This window comes from Vespula pensylvanica, chromosome 7 (assembly GCF_014466175.1).
Source record: "Vespula pensylvanica isolate Volc-1 chromosome 7, ASM1446617v1, whole genome shotgun sequence".
Lineage (NCBI taxonomy): Eukaryota > Metazoa > Arthropoda > Insecta > Hymenoptera > Vespidae > Vespula > Vespula pensylvanica.
Genome location: NC_057691.1, coordinates 1,397,498 through 1,411,501, shown reverse-complemented (window position 1 = coordinate 1,411,501; position 14,004 = coordinate 1,397,498). Strand labels below are relative to the sequence as shown.

The 14,004-nt window shown below is 30.2% G+C and overlaps 2 protein-coding genes across 5 annotated transcripts; both read left to right on the top strand.

Annotated features, from left to right (window-relative positions):
* Positions 1-800: 800 nt before the first annotated feature.
* LOC122630537 (E3 ubiquitin-protein ligase synoviolin A) lies at positions 801-4,212 on the top strand. Of its 3 annotated transcripts, none has more exons than XR_006327503.1 (9): positions 801-1,069; positions 1,156-1,248; positions 1,325-1,477; positions 1,641-1,931; positions 2,001-2,215; positions 2,297-2,511; positions 2,612-2,963; positions 3,087-3,813; positions 3,927-4,212. XR_006327503.1 is itself a non-coding variant. In XM_043815128.1 (9 exons), exons 1-9 carry the CDS (start codon positions 941-943, stop codon positions 3,451-3,453), a joined length of 1,716 nt encoding a protein of 571 aa, XP_043671063.1. In that variant the 5' UTR covers positions 801-940; the 3' UTR covers positions 3,454-4,212. The 3 variants fall into 3 exon arrangements, 2 of the variants coding, with proteins under 2 accessions (XP_043671063.1, XP_043671062.1); XM_043815128.1 differs by having other exon boundaries at positions 3,087-3,337; positions 3,437-4,212; XM_043815127.1 differs by having other exon boundaries at positions 3,087-4,212.
* Positions 4,213-4,320: 108 nt separating this feature from the next.
* LOC122630531 (serine/threonine-protein phosphatase 4 regulatory subunit 3) lies at positions 4,321-13,971 on the top strand. 2 transcript variants are annotated; one of them, XM_043815117.1, is made up of 5 exons: positions 4,321-6,740; positions 7,023-8,621; positions 8,744-8,910; positions 9,254-9,650; positions 9,740-13,971. In XM_043815117.1, the coding sequence occupies exons 1-5, from the start codon at positions 6,543-6,545 to the stop codon at positions 9,827-9,829; spliced, it is 2,451 nt and encodes an 816-aa protein (XP_043671052.1). In that variant the 5' UTR covers positions 4,321-6,542; the 3' UTR covers positions 9,830-13,971. The 2 variants fall into 2 exon arrangements, with proteins under 2 accessions (XP_043671052.1, XP_043671053.1); XM_043815118.1 differs by having other exon boundaries at positions 4,322-6,740; positions 8,744-8,895.
* The last annotated feature ends 33 nt before the right edge of the window (positions 13,972-14,004 follow it).

Sequence of the window (14,004 nt, the reverse complement as noted above, 5' to 3'; positions counted from 1 at the left end):
TTTGAAATGGATCAAGAAAATATGAACCTCGATCACGTAAACAAACAGGCAGACATTGCATTGTATACTTCACAAAGAAACAAATGCGAATCGGTCAAGCATTTATATGTAATTAGAAATGGGAATACGAGCTTCTTTTTTTTGTCGCAAAGTTCAAGGGGCGCCACTATACGGAACGTTTTTTTCACGAACAATGTCGAAAACAGCGCGTTTACATCACAGTGAATGAAAAACGTGATTCTTGACCGATTTTGATGAACGAGGTCTCATTTTAAAGACGAAGGTTTAATCAAGAACATGACTTTTTCGAATTTTGGAAAAAACTTTATCTTTATACATAAACTATTCTTGAAAAAACATTATGTTCTTTTCGAAGAAAATAAAGCTTTCTCAAAAATTCGAAAAAGCCATGTCTTCACTTGAATTTTCATCTTTAAAATGAAACCTTGTTCATTAAAATCGATCATGAATCACGCCTATACTCATCGTTGGCGCAAACCGTTAATAAAAGCAATACAATATGATGACAGACTTAATGTACTATCAGTTCGAAAACGTTTAAAAATGTATTGTTTTTTTTCAATACTATATTTACATATTCTATAATTAATATCTGTAATATATAATTGTATACGAGTGCACGTTAATAAATCAATAATTTGTTTATGTTACAAAAAATTATTATTTATAAGTAAAATATTACGTATATTATTATAGAAAAATCGTATTTCGTTATAAGGTTTGGTAGAATCTTGTTGCGTGTAAACGTAATATTGGATAGTTGTCAGTAACACCGTTTTGATAACAGCGCCTTGATAGATACAGCTGTTGAAACTGGTTGAAACGTAAATTTTTAGTGCTTAAGTGTCATTGTATCTGTTTTTTTTTTTTTTTTGGTAAAAACGTAGCCCTCGGGCTGAAAAATATTACGGTTATAAAAATGAGAGAAGCTGGGATAATGTTAATAAGTGCTGCATTAACGTGCGCCGTAATTGGCAATGCTTATTATCAAAGAAAACAATTTTATCCGACGGTAGTCCACATAACCAAATCAAATCCGAGCATGACTGTAAGTTATCATAAATCTTTTCAATAATTTTCATAATTTTATTAATAATTATATATTCTTATTGTTTTGTAATAATATTTATTTAGGTAATTTACGCTCAAACATTGATACTCGTTTTCATGGTAAATGCATTCCTTAGGAAGTTGTTTTTTGGTACTTTACGTGCTGCTGAACTTGAGGTGAATATGGAATATAACTGATATTTTTTATCACTTCTATACAGTATGGGATTAACGGATTGATCATTATTTCTAGCATTTGGTAGAGAAAGTATGGTATGCAGTAACTGAGACGTGTTTAGCTTTTACAGTGTTTAGGGACGATTTCAGCCCAAAATTTATAGCATTATTTACACTTTTATTATTTCTTAAATCATTTCACTGGTTAGCCGAAGATCGTGTTGATTACGTAAGCGTTTTATCTTTTTTATATTTCTTAATATAAATTATTTCTGTGAATGTACAATTAAGGATATAAAACTTTATTCAGATATTTAATAATATTTAAACATTTATAAAATAATATATATTTTGCATATAAAAAATTTAATAGTTTGTTATTAATTTTATAGATGGAAAGAAGTCCAGTGATAACATGGCTATTTCATCTGAGAGTTGTGACTTTATTAGGACTTCTATTTTCCATTAATTTAACAATGATTCATTATGCATATTATACAACTGCTACGAAAGGTCCTTCAGTACAACTTGTATTTGGATTTGAATATGCAATTTTATTGACTTGTGTAACAAATATTATCCTAAAATATGCATTGCACACAATAGATTTGCAAAGTGAAAATCCATGGGACAATAAGCCAGTATTTTTATTATATACAGAATTGGTTATTGGTTTATTAAAGGTATAGTAAAATATGTACCTTCATGTTATTTTTATTATATATAATACTATATGATCCAATTATTTTTAGGTCACTTTATATGTTGCTTTCGTAACTCTAATGATAAAACTGTTTACTTTACCTTTATTTGCACTTCGTCCTATGTATTATACAATGCGTGATTTTAAAAAGGCATTCCATGACATTGTAATGTCACGCAGGGCTATTAGAAATATGAATACACTTTATCCGGATGCAACGCCTGAAGAATTAGCAGCTGCTGATAATGTATGCATAATTTGTCGGTAAGTTAATATTACATAATAATTTCAGCATTCTTTAATAATATATTTTGTTATAAATATATATAAGAAAGTTTTTTGCAGAGAAGAAATGGTAGCAGCAAGCAAAAAATTGCCATGTAATCATATTTTTCATACTGCATGCCTTCGTTCTTGGTTTCAACGTCAACAAACTTGTCCAACATGTCGTTTAAATATTTTGAGACCACCTACAAATAATACAGAGACAAGACAACAAAATCCACAACAAGGTCAACAAGCTCCCCAACCTCCTCCAGCAGCAGGATTAAATCCACAAGGTATATAATGATAATTTATTTTTAATTTAAGATTAATATTCATGATATTATATATCATGAATTAAAGTAAAATTTTAATAATATTCATGATGTTATATAGGCCAGGGCTTCCAATTGCCAGGTTTTTGGGCTGGATTGCAAGCTCCAAATATGATGCCACAACAACAAGGTCAAAATAATGCTGTAAATGTTCCTTTGACACCATTCCAGAATTTACCAACTGGAAGTGTACCGATTTTTGCTCCACCATTTTCTTCTATGGTACCATTGCCACCTATTCCTACACCTCCACCTAATTTAACAGAACTTACTGAAGATGAACTCAGAGCAATGGAGGGTAATTTACGACAAGCGGTAGAAGCAAGAATACGAACATTACAGAAAGTACAACTGTTGTTAGATGCTGCTAATGCTATGATGAACCAATATCAAGCAGCAGCTGCTACTGTTAAGTCAGTATAAATACAAACTAATTGTTATTCCAAAAATAGAATAAATATTATATTAGTATTTTTTTTTTCTATTATCATTTATGAAATAGAGATCAATAATTATCAATTTATTTTATGTTACAGCATCCCTTCTACTACAACAGAACAAAATATAAATGCTCCAAATGTGGCTACAAACCAAGAAAATACATGGCTAGCTAGTACAAATGAAGGTGGGAGTTCTTGCACTGTAATAGATGCAAATATTTCTGTTCCAGACACAGTTAATGATAATACAGTTAGTCAATCATGCACAAGAAATATTGAAATAGCTTCAGAAACATCATCGAGAGCTGAAACAGAACCCACGAATGAGCAAGAAATGTTAAGGAGACGTAGGCTACAGAAATTTTCAGCTCAGAACACAACAGAATAAGTAGTTTTTAAACTATGTAACAAATTAGTTTTTGATTAATGCCTGTTCTCAATTACAGATATGATCAATGATTGAAGGATATCTGTTTGAATATAGACTGCAACTATGAAATAAATTATTAAGAGTGGGTAAATAAATATAGAAAAAAATTTACAATTTTTCGATTCCTTGGAAGAACAATGTACAATTAAAACTTGTCAATGTGTTCTTGGATATTAATATATATTATAGGCAGTGATCATTTAATTTTGTCCTGAAATAAACATTTTTTATATGTGATATCATTTTCTGTTATTATGATTATATATTTATACTATACATACATAAAATGAAAATGTACAGATGTGATCACTGCAACAGATTTCTAATATCTTATGTGGTTTTCTTTAATATATATTGATAGTAAAATTGGACAAAACTGATTGAACTATTAAGGTATTGTTTTATTCCCACTGTATCTATTAAATTCATATTATAAACCTAACATATTATTCAGAGATATACTTTTTCCTATTAACCCAACTATTTTAACAATTTATAATTCATAGATGTAAATATATGTAAAAGTTGAAACTACTATAAATATTGACATCTGTCTATGTAATATGTAGGCCTGCACAATGCTTTAGGTATTATCAGGATACATTATTTCTCTGTGAAGTTTGACACAGATTAAATATTTGTGCAACGAGGCATTATAATTACACAAATTGTATAATGGATTATCTATATTTGTCTATATTTTTTCCAATTATCATGAACATAAAAACATTACTGTATGTTACCATAGTGACTCCAAACTAACAATAAATAATAATCAATATATGTAATAAATTAATTATGTTATAGATTTCCCTTTACGATATATAATTATTTACTATAAATGGACAAAATAAAGTATCGTGTATGTATATATAATGGAAATTACGATTTTAATAGAAATTGTTATAACCTTTGTATGACACGTGTGTATACATGTAATTGTAATTATTATGAACAAAATCTGAATATTGCGATAATAAGAAATATTTTCACTTCAAGAGTATATTTAATATACTATTGCACAATATTAAACGATGTTCATAATTATTAATGAGAATTTCAGAAAGGATTACGCAAAAGCCCATAGGTGCTGTACATTGAACTTTATTGATCCGACAATATGCTACGTTGGATAACGATTATAACCTATTCTTATACATCCAAAGATGCAACATTTATTTCTATATATGAACATCAAAATAATAGATTTGTTCGTTTTTAACAAACGAAGAAAATATTTTAATTATAATTTTCATTTGCTAATAATACATACAATGCATATACACGCATATATATGAAGTGCTAAACTATTAAATCTATTAATTTGTACATTTAGCATTACAAGTGTAATATAATAATAAAGCAGATATAACAAGCAAATCAATCAGTTTAAATATCAGCATTATTGATTTATTCGCGGAAAAAATTATTTACGAAGTTAATTTTCTTTTTCGAAAATACACACACACACACACACACACACACGCATATTTTCGTAGATAATATAAACAGTACATTGTTGCAATTAATTGTAACCGTGTATATGTAATTATTCACATACTTGGACGTTTCATTAAACATATATACGAATGCCTTCTTTTAACAATATTATAGTTATTACGACATTAATGTTTACGTAAATACGTCATAAATATTTATCGCGATCTAACAAGACATAATGGTTAGTATATTGTTTTAAAACTCGTCTTAAGTATCATGTGCTGATTATATAAAACGAATAATATGTATTAAACGAGCATGTGAAATGAAGGATATTTTTTGAAAAAAATTGACATTTGGACAGAGAATAGTAGTTTCAACCCTTTCTACTGATTATTCAATGAAATTAATAGTGTATTGAGACATTTATAATTTCATGTGTCTTCGATGAAATGAAATTTTGATTTTTTAAAAATAATAATTTCTTTATATCTATCGCAAAAAATAATAAAAAGCGTAAAATGCATAAATTCATAGTTCATTGAAAAACAAGAAGTATCTTGATTGAACGAAAAATAATACAGAAAGTAAAATTGTATTATGCGCCAGAGTCCTTGGGATATACACGGTGAACCCCGTGGCGCGTTGTTGTGATCTAACATGGCGGAATGTAGTGTTGTGGCTGTTCGATGTCTATGTCAATTTTAGAGTGATCTCGCGCAAATAATACGGAAGAACGGCGATGCTCCGCAATTATACCATTGAAAGAATTCGTGTAAGATAATCGTGTGATTGGAAATATTTGCGTTGTAAGTGACGAGCGAGTTCTTCTACATCGGTTTTGCTCATCGCGGGAATCGTATACAGGCGGCAAGAGCGCACACAGGGCTTCGGCTTCCCTGGCACAACGTTTCTTTCTGACCTTCCACGACGACGAACTTATTTCAAATGAACGACCTGAGATACGCTTGACACTTTCTAGCTTTACGTGACTGTGACACGTGCACGGAAGAGCGTGTACTTCACTAACTTTTCCCGCGCGTCCCAAAAGCTTTACTGTTGGCGCAGGTATCAAGCTTATGCAACTGAAGAGCTTATAAACATCCAGCAACGGTAAACAATCTCATTGTTCCGAGTATATGTCGGAATAAAGGTACCGCTTCGTGATAATTCGTAATAAAATTCGACTAATGCGCGGCCGTTTTTAAACCATCATAAATATCTTCATGAAATAGCAATTCCATATATTTGTGCAGAGACCAAGAGGATATCCGTAATTTCGAAAATCGTTAACGATTGTTATTCATTATTAATATAAATCAAAGTGCATCACTCATGGTGATATATGAGTATTTTCTACTCATTGGCATTAGTATTGTAGTTTCTTGGAGACCACCCAAGGAGAGCATTGAGTTTAGGTGAATGAGTGGTTACTCCGAAAGACATTTTTCAAATAAGTTAAGACTTCTGACTCTACGGCATCATATACAACAGCATTGTGCTATATCTTAGTGGATTATGAGAGAACAAATAAAAGTTTGGTAGATATAGATTTTTGTGTGTGAATTTATTTAATAGAAATTTTATAAGAACAGAAAGGCCAAGGATTTTTTTCAACTTCTAAGGCATGCAAGGTAGTTGGTGATAATACAAAAACAACTGCGTAAAATATTTTTGACAACATGACGGATACACGCAGAAGAGTAAAGCTTTATGCACTTAATGCTGATAGACAATGGGATGATCGTGGTACAGGTCATGTTTCCTCTTCCTATGTAGATAGATTAAAAGGAATTTCACTTTTGGTTAGAGCCGAAAGTGATGGAACTGTTTTATTGGAAAGTAAGATACATCCGGATACTGCATATCAGAAGCAGCAAGTAATTATATATTCATTACATTGTATAACTATGAAATATACTTCTTGCATTTATATTTTTTAGCGTGTATGTATATGAAATTTATAATAATAAGTATTATTTTATCGATATCTGTACAATTATGAGACTGTACATAACCATGTTTATGTTATTTGATTGAATGAATATTGATATGAATCTAACTAATTTTAAGGAATGTATTAATTATTTTGAAATATGCATGCGTAGTATGTTACTATTATAAGAAATAAAGTTAAAATATTTACATATCTATGATTACAGGATACTTTGATAGTATGGTCAGAGGGTGATAATTTTGACTTAGCCTTAAGTTTTCAAGAAAAGGCTGGATGTGATGAAATTTGGGAAAAAATATGTCAAGTTCAAGGAAAGGATCCATCAGTAGAAATTACTCAAGATATTGTTGAAGAGTCAGAAGATGAACGCTTTGATGATATGTCAGATGCTGCACCGCCCATAGAACTGCCTCCATGCGAATTAGGTCGATTAGAAGACATTAATGAATTAATAGGGAATTGTTTAGCTTCTCCAATGAGAAAAGAAAAACTCGCTGTGGCATTAGAATCAGAAGGTTATATCAAGAAACTTTTAAATTTGTTCCACACTTGTGAGGACTTAGAAAATATTGAAGGCTTACATCATCTTTATGATATTTTTAAAAATATTTTCTTACTTAACAAGAATGCACTATTTGAAGTGATGTTCAGCGACGATACAATTTTTGATGTTGTTGGATGTCTTGAATATGAACCAACATTGCCTCAACCAAAAAGACATAGAGAATATCTTCGACAATTAGCAAGATTTAAGCAAGCAATTCCAATTACAAATGCTGAATTATTAGCTAAAATTCATCAAACATATAGAGTTCAATATATACAAGATGTTGTTTTACCAACTCCTAGTGTATTTGAAGACAACATGCTTAGTACATTGAGTAGTTTTATATTTTTTAATAAAGTTGAAATAGTAACTCTTATACAAGATGATGAAAAATTTCTTACTGAATTATTTCGTCAGTTTACGGATGAATCGACATCAGACAGTAAAAGACGTGACATGGTTCTTTTCTTAAAAGAATTTTGCAATTTTTCTCAGAATCTTCAACCGCAAGGTAAAGAATCATTCTATAAAAATTTAACAGCATTGGGCATATTACCTGCCTTGGAAATAACATTGGCAATAAATGATCCGCAAACAAAAACTGCGAGCATTGACATATTGACGTATATTGTGGAATATTCTCCTAGCGTCGTTAGAGATTATACATTACAACAAATAAATAATACAGAACAGGACCAAATGTTAGTCAATGTAATAGTCGCTCAACTCGTTGGAGATAGCGATCCTGAATTGGGTGGAGCAGTACAGTTAGCTGGTGTGTTACGCCTGCTTCTTGATCCAGAAAATATGTTGGCTTCAGTCAACAAATCAGAAAAGACTGATTTCTTGAATTATTTCTATAAAAATAGTATTGGAACACTGATAGCTCCTTTATTAGCTAATACAATTGGGGAAAGACCAGCAAGAGAAGATTATAGAACAGTGCAACTTTTAGGATTGATTTTAGAGTTATTATCCTTTTGTGTAGAACATCATACATACCACATTAAAAATTGCATTTTAAATAAGGATTTACTTAGAAGAATATTGGTTTTAATGAAGTCAACACATACATTCTTAGTACTATGCGCTTTAAGGTTTATGAGAAAAATTATAGCTCTGAAAGATGAATTTTATAATAGGTATATAATAAAAGGAAATTTATTTGCACCTGTATTTGATGCATTTGTAAGGAACAACGGTAGATACAATTTATTAGATTCTGCTATCTTGGAAATGTTTGAATTCATTAAATTGGTAAGTTATAACTTTATAAAAACTTTAAATTTTACTTTTTAAAATATTTTCGTACAGCGATTTTATATTTGATAGTATATATGCGTATGTATGTATGTATAGATGTGTCTTTTACATTACAGGAAGATATCAAATCACTTTGCTCACACGTTGTAGAAAATTTTTCGAAAGAATTGGAAGCAATTGACTATGTACAAACATTCAAAGCACTAAAGCTGAGGTATGAACAACATCAGGATAAATTAAAGGACCGTGATAGAACAACGCTCGACAGGTACATGTATTCAAGGTGCAATATATTTTATTTTACAAGAACTTGCTTGTGAATTAAATATTCCTTGCTTCCTAACATGGCACAAATTCTTGTACATCATAGATTGTTACTTAGTGCCGACTTACAGTTGAATTTACTTATACGTGAATTTACTTACACATTGAATGTCGGCCCAATTTTATATAATTTGCCCACAACGCTGGAATGAAACCGTTGTTATTGTTTTGTTATGGTATCGTCGGTCACCGATGATCCCCACGGCTCTACTGGCAAATTGAGTGTCGGTCACCGGTGACCTTTACGTCACTTAACGTGTTAAAAATATTTTAACAATGTTTCTGTTTACTTACCTGTATAGTGTTCCATCAATATTAAGAAATAGCCGATATCGGAGAGATCAGAGACAGTTGGATGAAGAAGAAGAAATGTGGTTTAGAGAGGAAGAAGATTTTGATGAAGGAGAAGCAGTGGTACCTGCAGCCACGGCAGATTTGGTACCACCTGCTTCAGCTAAAAAACAATCTTCATCTTCTAATTCTGCCCTTGGGCCTTCCCTTACAGAGTCGAAAAATCATCAGCAACAACAACAACAACAATCTGTATTAAATAATAATACAGCAAATAATAATATCACTCCTCAGCAAACCCAGGTCAACAATAGTACATCAACAACGAATGAAAATCCAGTTACACCTGAGATTACTCCTAGTTCTACCATTGGTACCGTAGAAAAGGCAGGAATTATAATTAGAAAGGTGATTGGACTGTTCTAAGATAGTCAAACAAAATTTTAAATATAAATATACCTGAACGTTTTATAATATATAAACAAATAACTTTATAGGGATTGGTCGATTATGAAGAAGATTCTGATGAAGAAGATGAGGATTCTGGATTAAGTCCTTCGCCAAAACGGCAACGATTGTCGTGGTAGACATTCTGGAAATTCAAAATGAATGTGCGATCTCCAAAGTTTTTAGTAAAATATGGCCCCTATTATGTGCACAAAAAGCTGATCGAAAGGTTATACAATCTATTAATTTACAATGAGGAGAGTACAGGTTGTACTTTATTCATCCTGAGTGATAGACGCAATGAATAAGTGCTTTTAAAACACAATGCGTGATGAACTTTTACATCTTTTTCTTTCTTTAATTGTGTATATTAAACAAAGAAATGAATGTGAAAAGACAGTGATTGGAAATGATATAGAAAAAAAAAAAAAAAAAGGAAAAAAAAATTAAAAAATAAAGGAAAAACATATTGGACAACGGGATCGACAAACGGAAGTGAAGGTAAAGCCAAAATAATTGTATTATCATATTGACGAAATATTGGAAGTTCACTCAATGAATTAAATGAATTTAAAAAGGATTAATGATTTATTCCACTTATCTGGAAATCTACGTAGTAGGGAAAATTTTCACAGATAAGGTGAAAAACTCTAGACCTGGTGAGTTCTATAGACATTAATGTCTAAGTATACACTTTGGTCTAGGTCTATAAATCTAAAAACTGTGACTATATGACATGTATGAGTCCATCGAAAAGGAACTTGCTACAAGATGTGTAAAAACCATTTTGCATGTAAAAGTACATGATCTACCGCACAAAAACAGTTACGTTTTTGATTAGCTATCCACGAATTGAATTAGTGGGACGAGCGATTGAAATCTGTTTTTGCAAAGGTCAGATACCATGAATCTTTATCCAACTCGACGGAAATAATATTTAGTTTGTATATATATGTATATTTGTAACGATTGTAAAACGACCACATACTTGGATTAAGCAGAAAATATGCGACTACTTCACAATCTCAGTTTCCTTCAAAATACATTTGAAGAGTTTTTTGGTTATCAATGTAAGTAGTAGAAGTTGTACAATAAATATTTGATTTGTGTATATTTATCAGTTTGCACTTCATGCCCGATAGCAATCCTCGATATAAAAAGTATGTTTTAAAGAATATTTAACGAATCTTGAATATTAAATGTAGTATAGTATCTTTTTTACAAATCTTTTTTTTAATCATAAGGGCAAAATGAGAAGCCTGGAATAATCTCTGTGCACTGAAATAAGAATGTCTAATTTATGAAAATATTCATATCTACTTACATTACTTTATGTAGTAGAGCCATGAGATGAGAATAATCTCGGATACTGCAATACGAAATCTTAATTTTTGTTTAAATTGAGATTCTGTATGTCATGAAATTACAGGAAACGCCAGCTCCAGAAAAGAGTGTCTACTTTCTAGTTTAATCCGTAATTTTTAACATAGTTAAGATCTATAGCGAAGAGAAATCTATTACTTTGAATAATCATTTAACTAGAGCAGGCCTTATACAGCGACCAATTTGAAATAAATTATTGCCTTACTGATTGAGTTGACTTTATAACAAAGTATTATAAGCTAATGTACAGAGTTTTCAATACGTCTAACACAAAAGAATTTCCAAGACTGTTGTATAATTGTAAGTATGAACGTTTGAAATTTTTGTGATGTAAGAACATTCGTATGCACATATTGACAAACTTTAACAAACAGACGCATATGTTAACTTATGATACTACAAAAGGTGATAGAAGTTAATTCAGTCATGAGATTAGTATATTGTGAATATTTCAAGTAGGCAAATTCGCTGGAGCTGAGTAACGAGTGTATATATAAAATGTTGTTAATTCTGAAATGACCACAGAAAATGTAACTGAATATATTAATTAGGTAGTTAAGTAACAGAATATCGAGTAATGTATTTCGTGTGTTTTGCATATATTCACAATTTATTCCATAATAAGAAAGAGATATTCTTAGGCATAGAATGCTACATTGGGTGCGGCGAATGTAAGTAAATGAAACGGATGAATTAATACCTAAGTGATACTAAAGTAAAGATGCAATCATATGCTATTTAAATTATACTCAATGTATTTTTGTACAGAGTGTTTTAGGCTTTGTCGCTATCATTTTCCATTATTTTTTTAAATGCTTGCCATCAAGAGAAGTCAGAATGTCCTTGTGGCATATTTCTAGTAAATAGTTTGATATACATTTTCTTTTCTTTATTGTATCATACTCTCTAAGAATGTATTATTGAATAATCATAATAGAGAGGATATATTATATATATAGAGAGAGATATGCAATGGATAGAAGAGGGCAAAGGGGAAATAAAGGGATCTAAAATTAAGTGCAGTAAAATTCCTATACTTTGTTAGGAAAAAATTATCGTTAGACCGTCCTAAGTTCGAATATTATTTTATTTCCGAGAGTACTATATGTTTACTCATCATTTCAACAAAAGCGAAGATAAAAATTTAAAACAAAAAAATAATAATACATAAAAATATTCGTAGATCGTAATCTACGAAAAAATCGTGAAACGTCACAGAATTTTAATCATATCGTAAAACGTTACGAAAGACATTCGTTAGGACAATTAAGTTGTAAATATGTGAAAAAAAGGAAAAGAAAACAAATGCAGCACTTTCAGGGGCACTCTTAAAAATTTCATTTAATCGAGAAATCTAAAACATTTTGTCTGGCCAGTTTATCACCAAGATTGCTGTATTCAATGTTACACAGTCATTACATTGTAACGTTAATCAAAGAACGGAAATTTACACATTGTACAATACCACACGTGCTAATAATAATAATATTGATATTAATATTAACGATAACGTGCGTTTTACATTTAAAATACCAACAGAATGTGACATTTTTGTTCTCTGACATATGTAGCCACATACAAAACACACAAACGCGGAAAATCACACGTTTTTTATAAGAAAATGAAGTTCATCGATTCTGTAAGTTAATGAGCAGTTATAAAAAAAAAATCAGTGTGCATGACGACGATAAATATGTGAATGGACTACAAACGAAAGATCATATTTTGCATTTTATTCTGTCGGAGAATGAATGATGTGAGGATTAGATTAACTAAGCCGAATATTATATAGGCAGAATAAGTAGCATATAACAAGCAACGTTGTAATAAAGAAAAACTTATAATGGATGCAATAGGTACATTGCATTATTAAACGAGAAAAAAAGAGAGTATCTTTGTAAAAGTCGATTAATTCAAGTTATCTCATTTGATGACTATTAATAACGAAATTTATCGACCTTTACAAGGATTTATAATTTACTTTTAATGTTAATCAAATGTAATTTTACTCTTTATTATTGCTTTTCGTGATCTATAACGTGTGTTAGACGTAGTGTCGTTTTCATTTTTGTAATATTTTTGTCCTTTTTGTTTTTTGTTTTTTTTTTTCTTTTTCTTTTTCTTTTCTTTTCTTTTCTTTTTTTTTTTTCTTTATTATCATCATTATTATTAATATATGTCAGAAATATTATCATCGTGTTATATGTGTAATTAATATGTACATATTGTTACAGTAATTAATAATTACAGAATTACACATTAGAGTACTTATTGCTTGTTTTTTGCTACGAATCTGTCTTATTCAATATTAAAGATGATCGTAAAGGTGAAAATGATGGTGTGACTGACGCAAAATATGTGTGGTGTAGAAGTGCGAACAATATTTAATTAAATAAAATTAAAAATTTAGACAAAAGCGTCTATTAGATAGAGTTACAGACCCTACCTTAAAAAGCGTACTCGCAAAATTGTTATTTCGAATCGGGCGCAATCAGCGAATTAAATCTTATTACCTTTATTATTATCGACTTACTCGTAAAAAAACATTTTATATTTCGTCATTATATTTACCTTTTCTCCGGTGAAACATACAATCTTCTTTGCTCATATTTTGTAACACCATTGTAAATATTAATCTGGCTAATTGAAAAAAGATAACGTCGATTGTATTCGATGATCATGTAGGCAATAATTACAAATTTTATTCTTCGAGATAAACGATCGAATAATTTTATTTATATCGCTAAAGGGAACGAGATACTGAGGAATGAAGTAGTATGCATAGTATTTATGTAATTTATGAGCAATCCAAGTATTATATTTGAAACAAGTTAGGCATTTATATACAAATAAAACCTTTCATAATACGAATAAACTGAAACAACATGTTTGCGTATAACTACGTTTTCTATTTTTTCGTTTTAATGGTGAA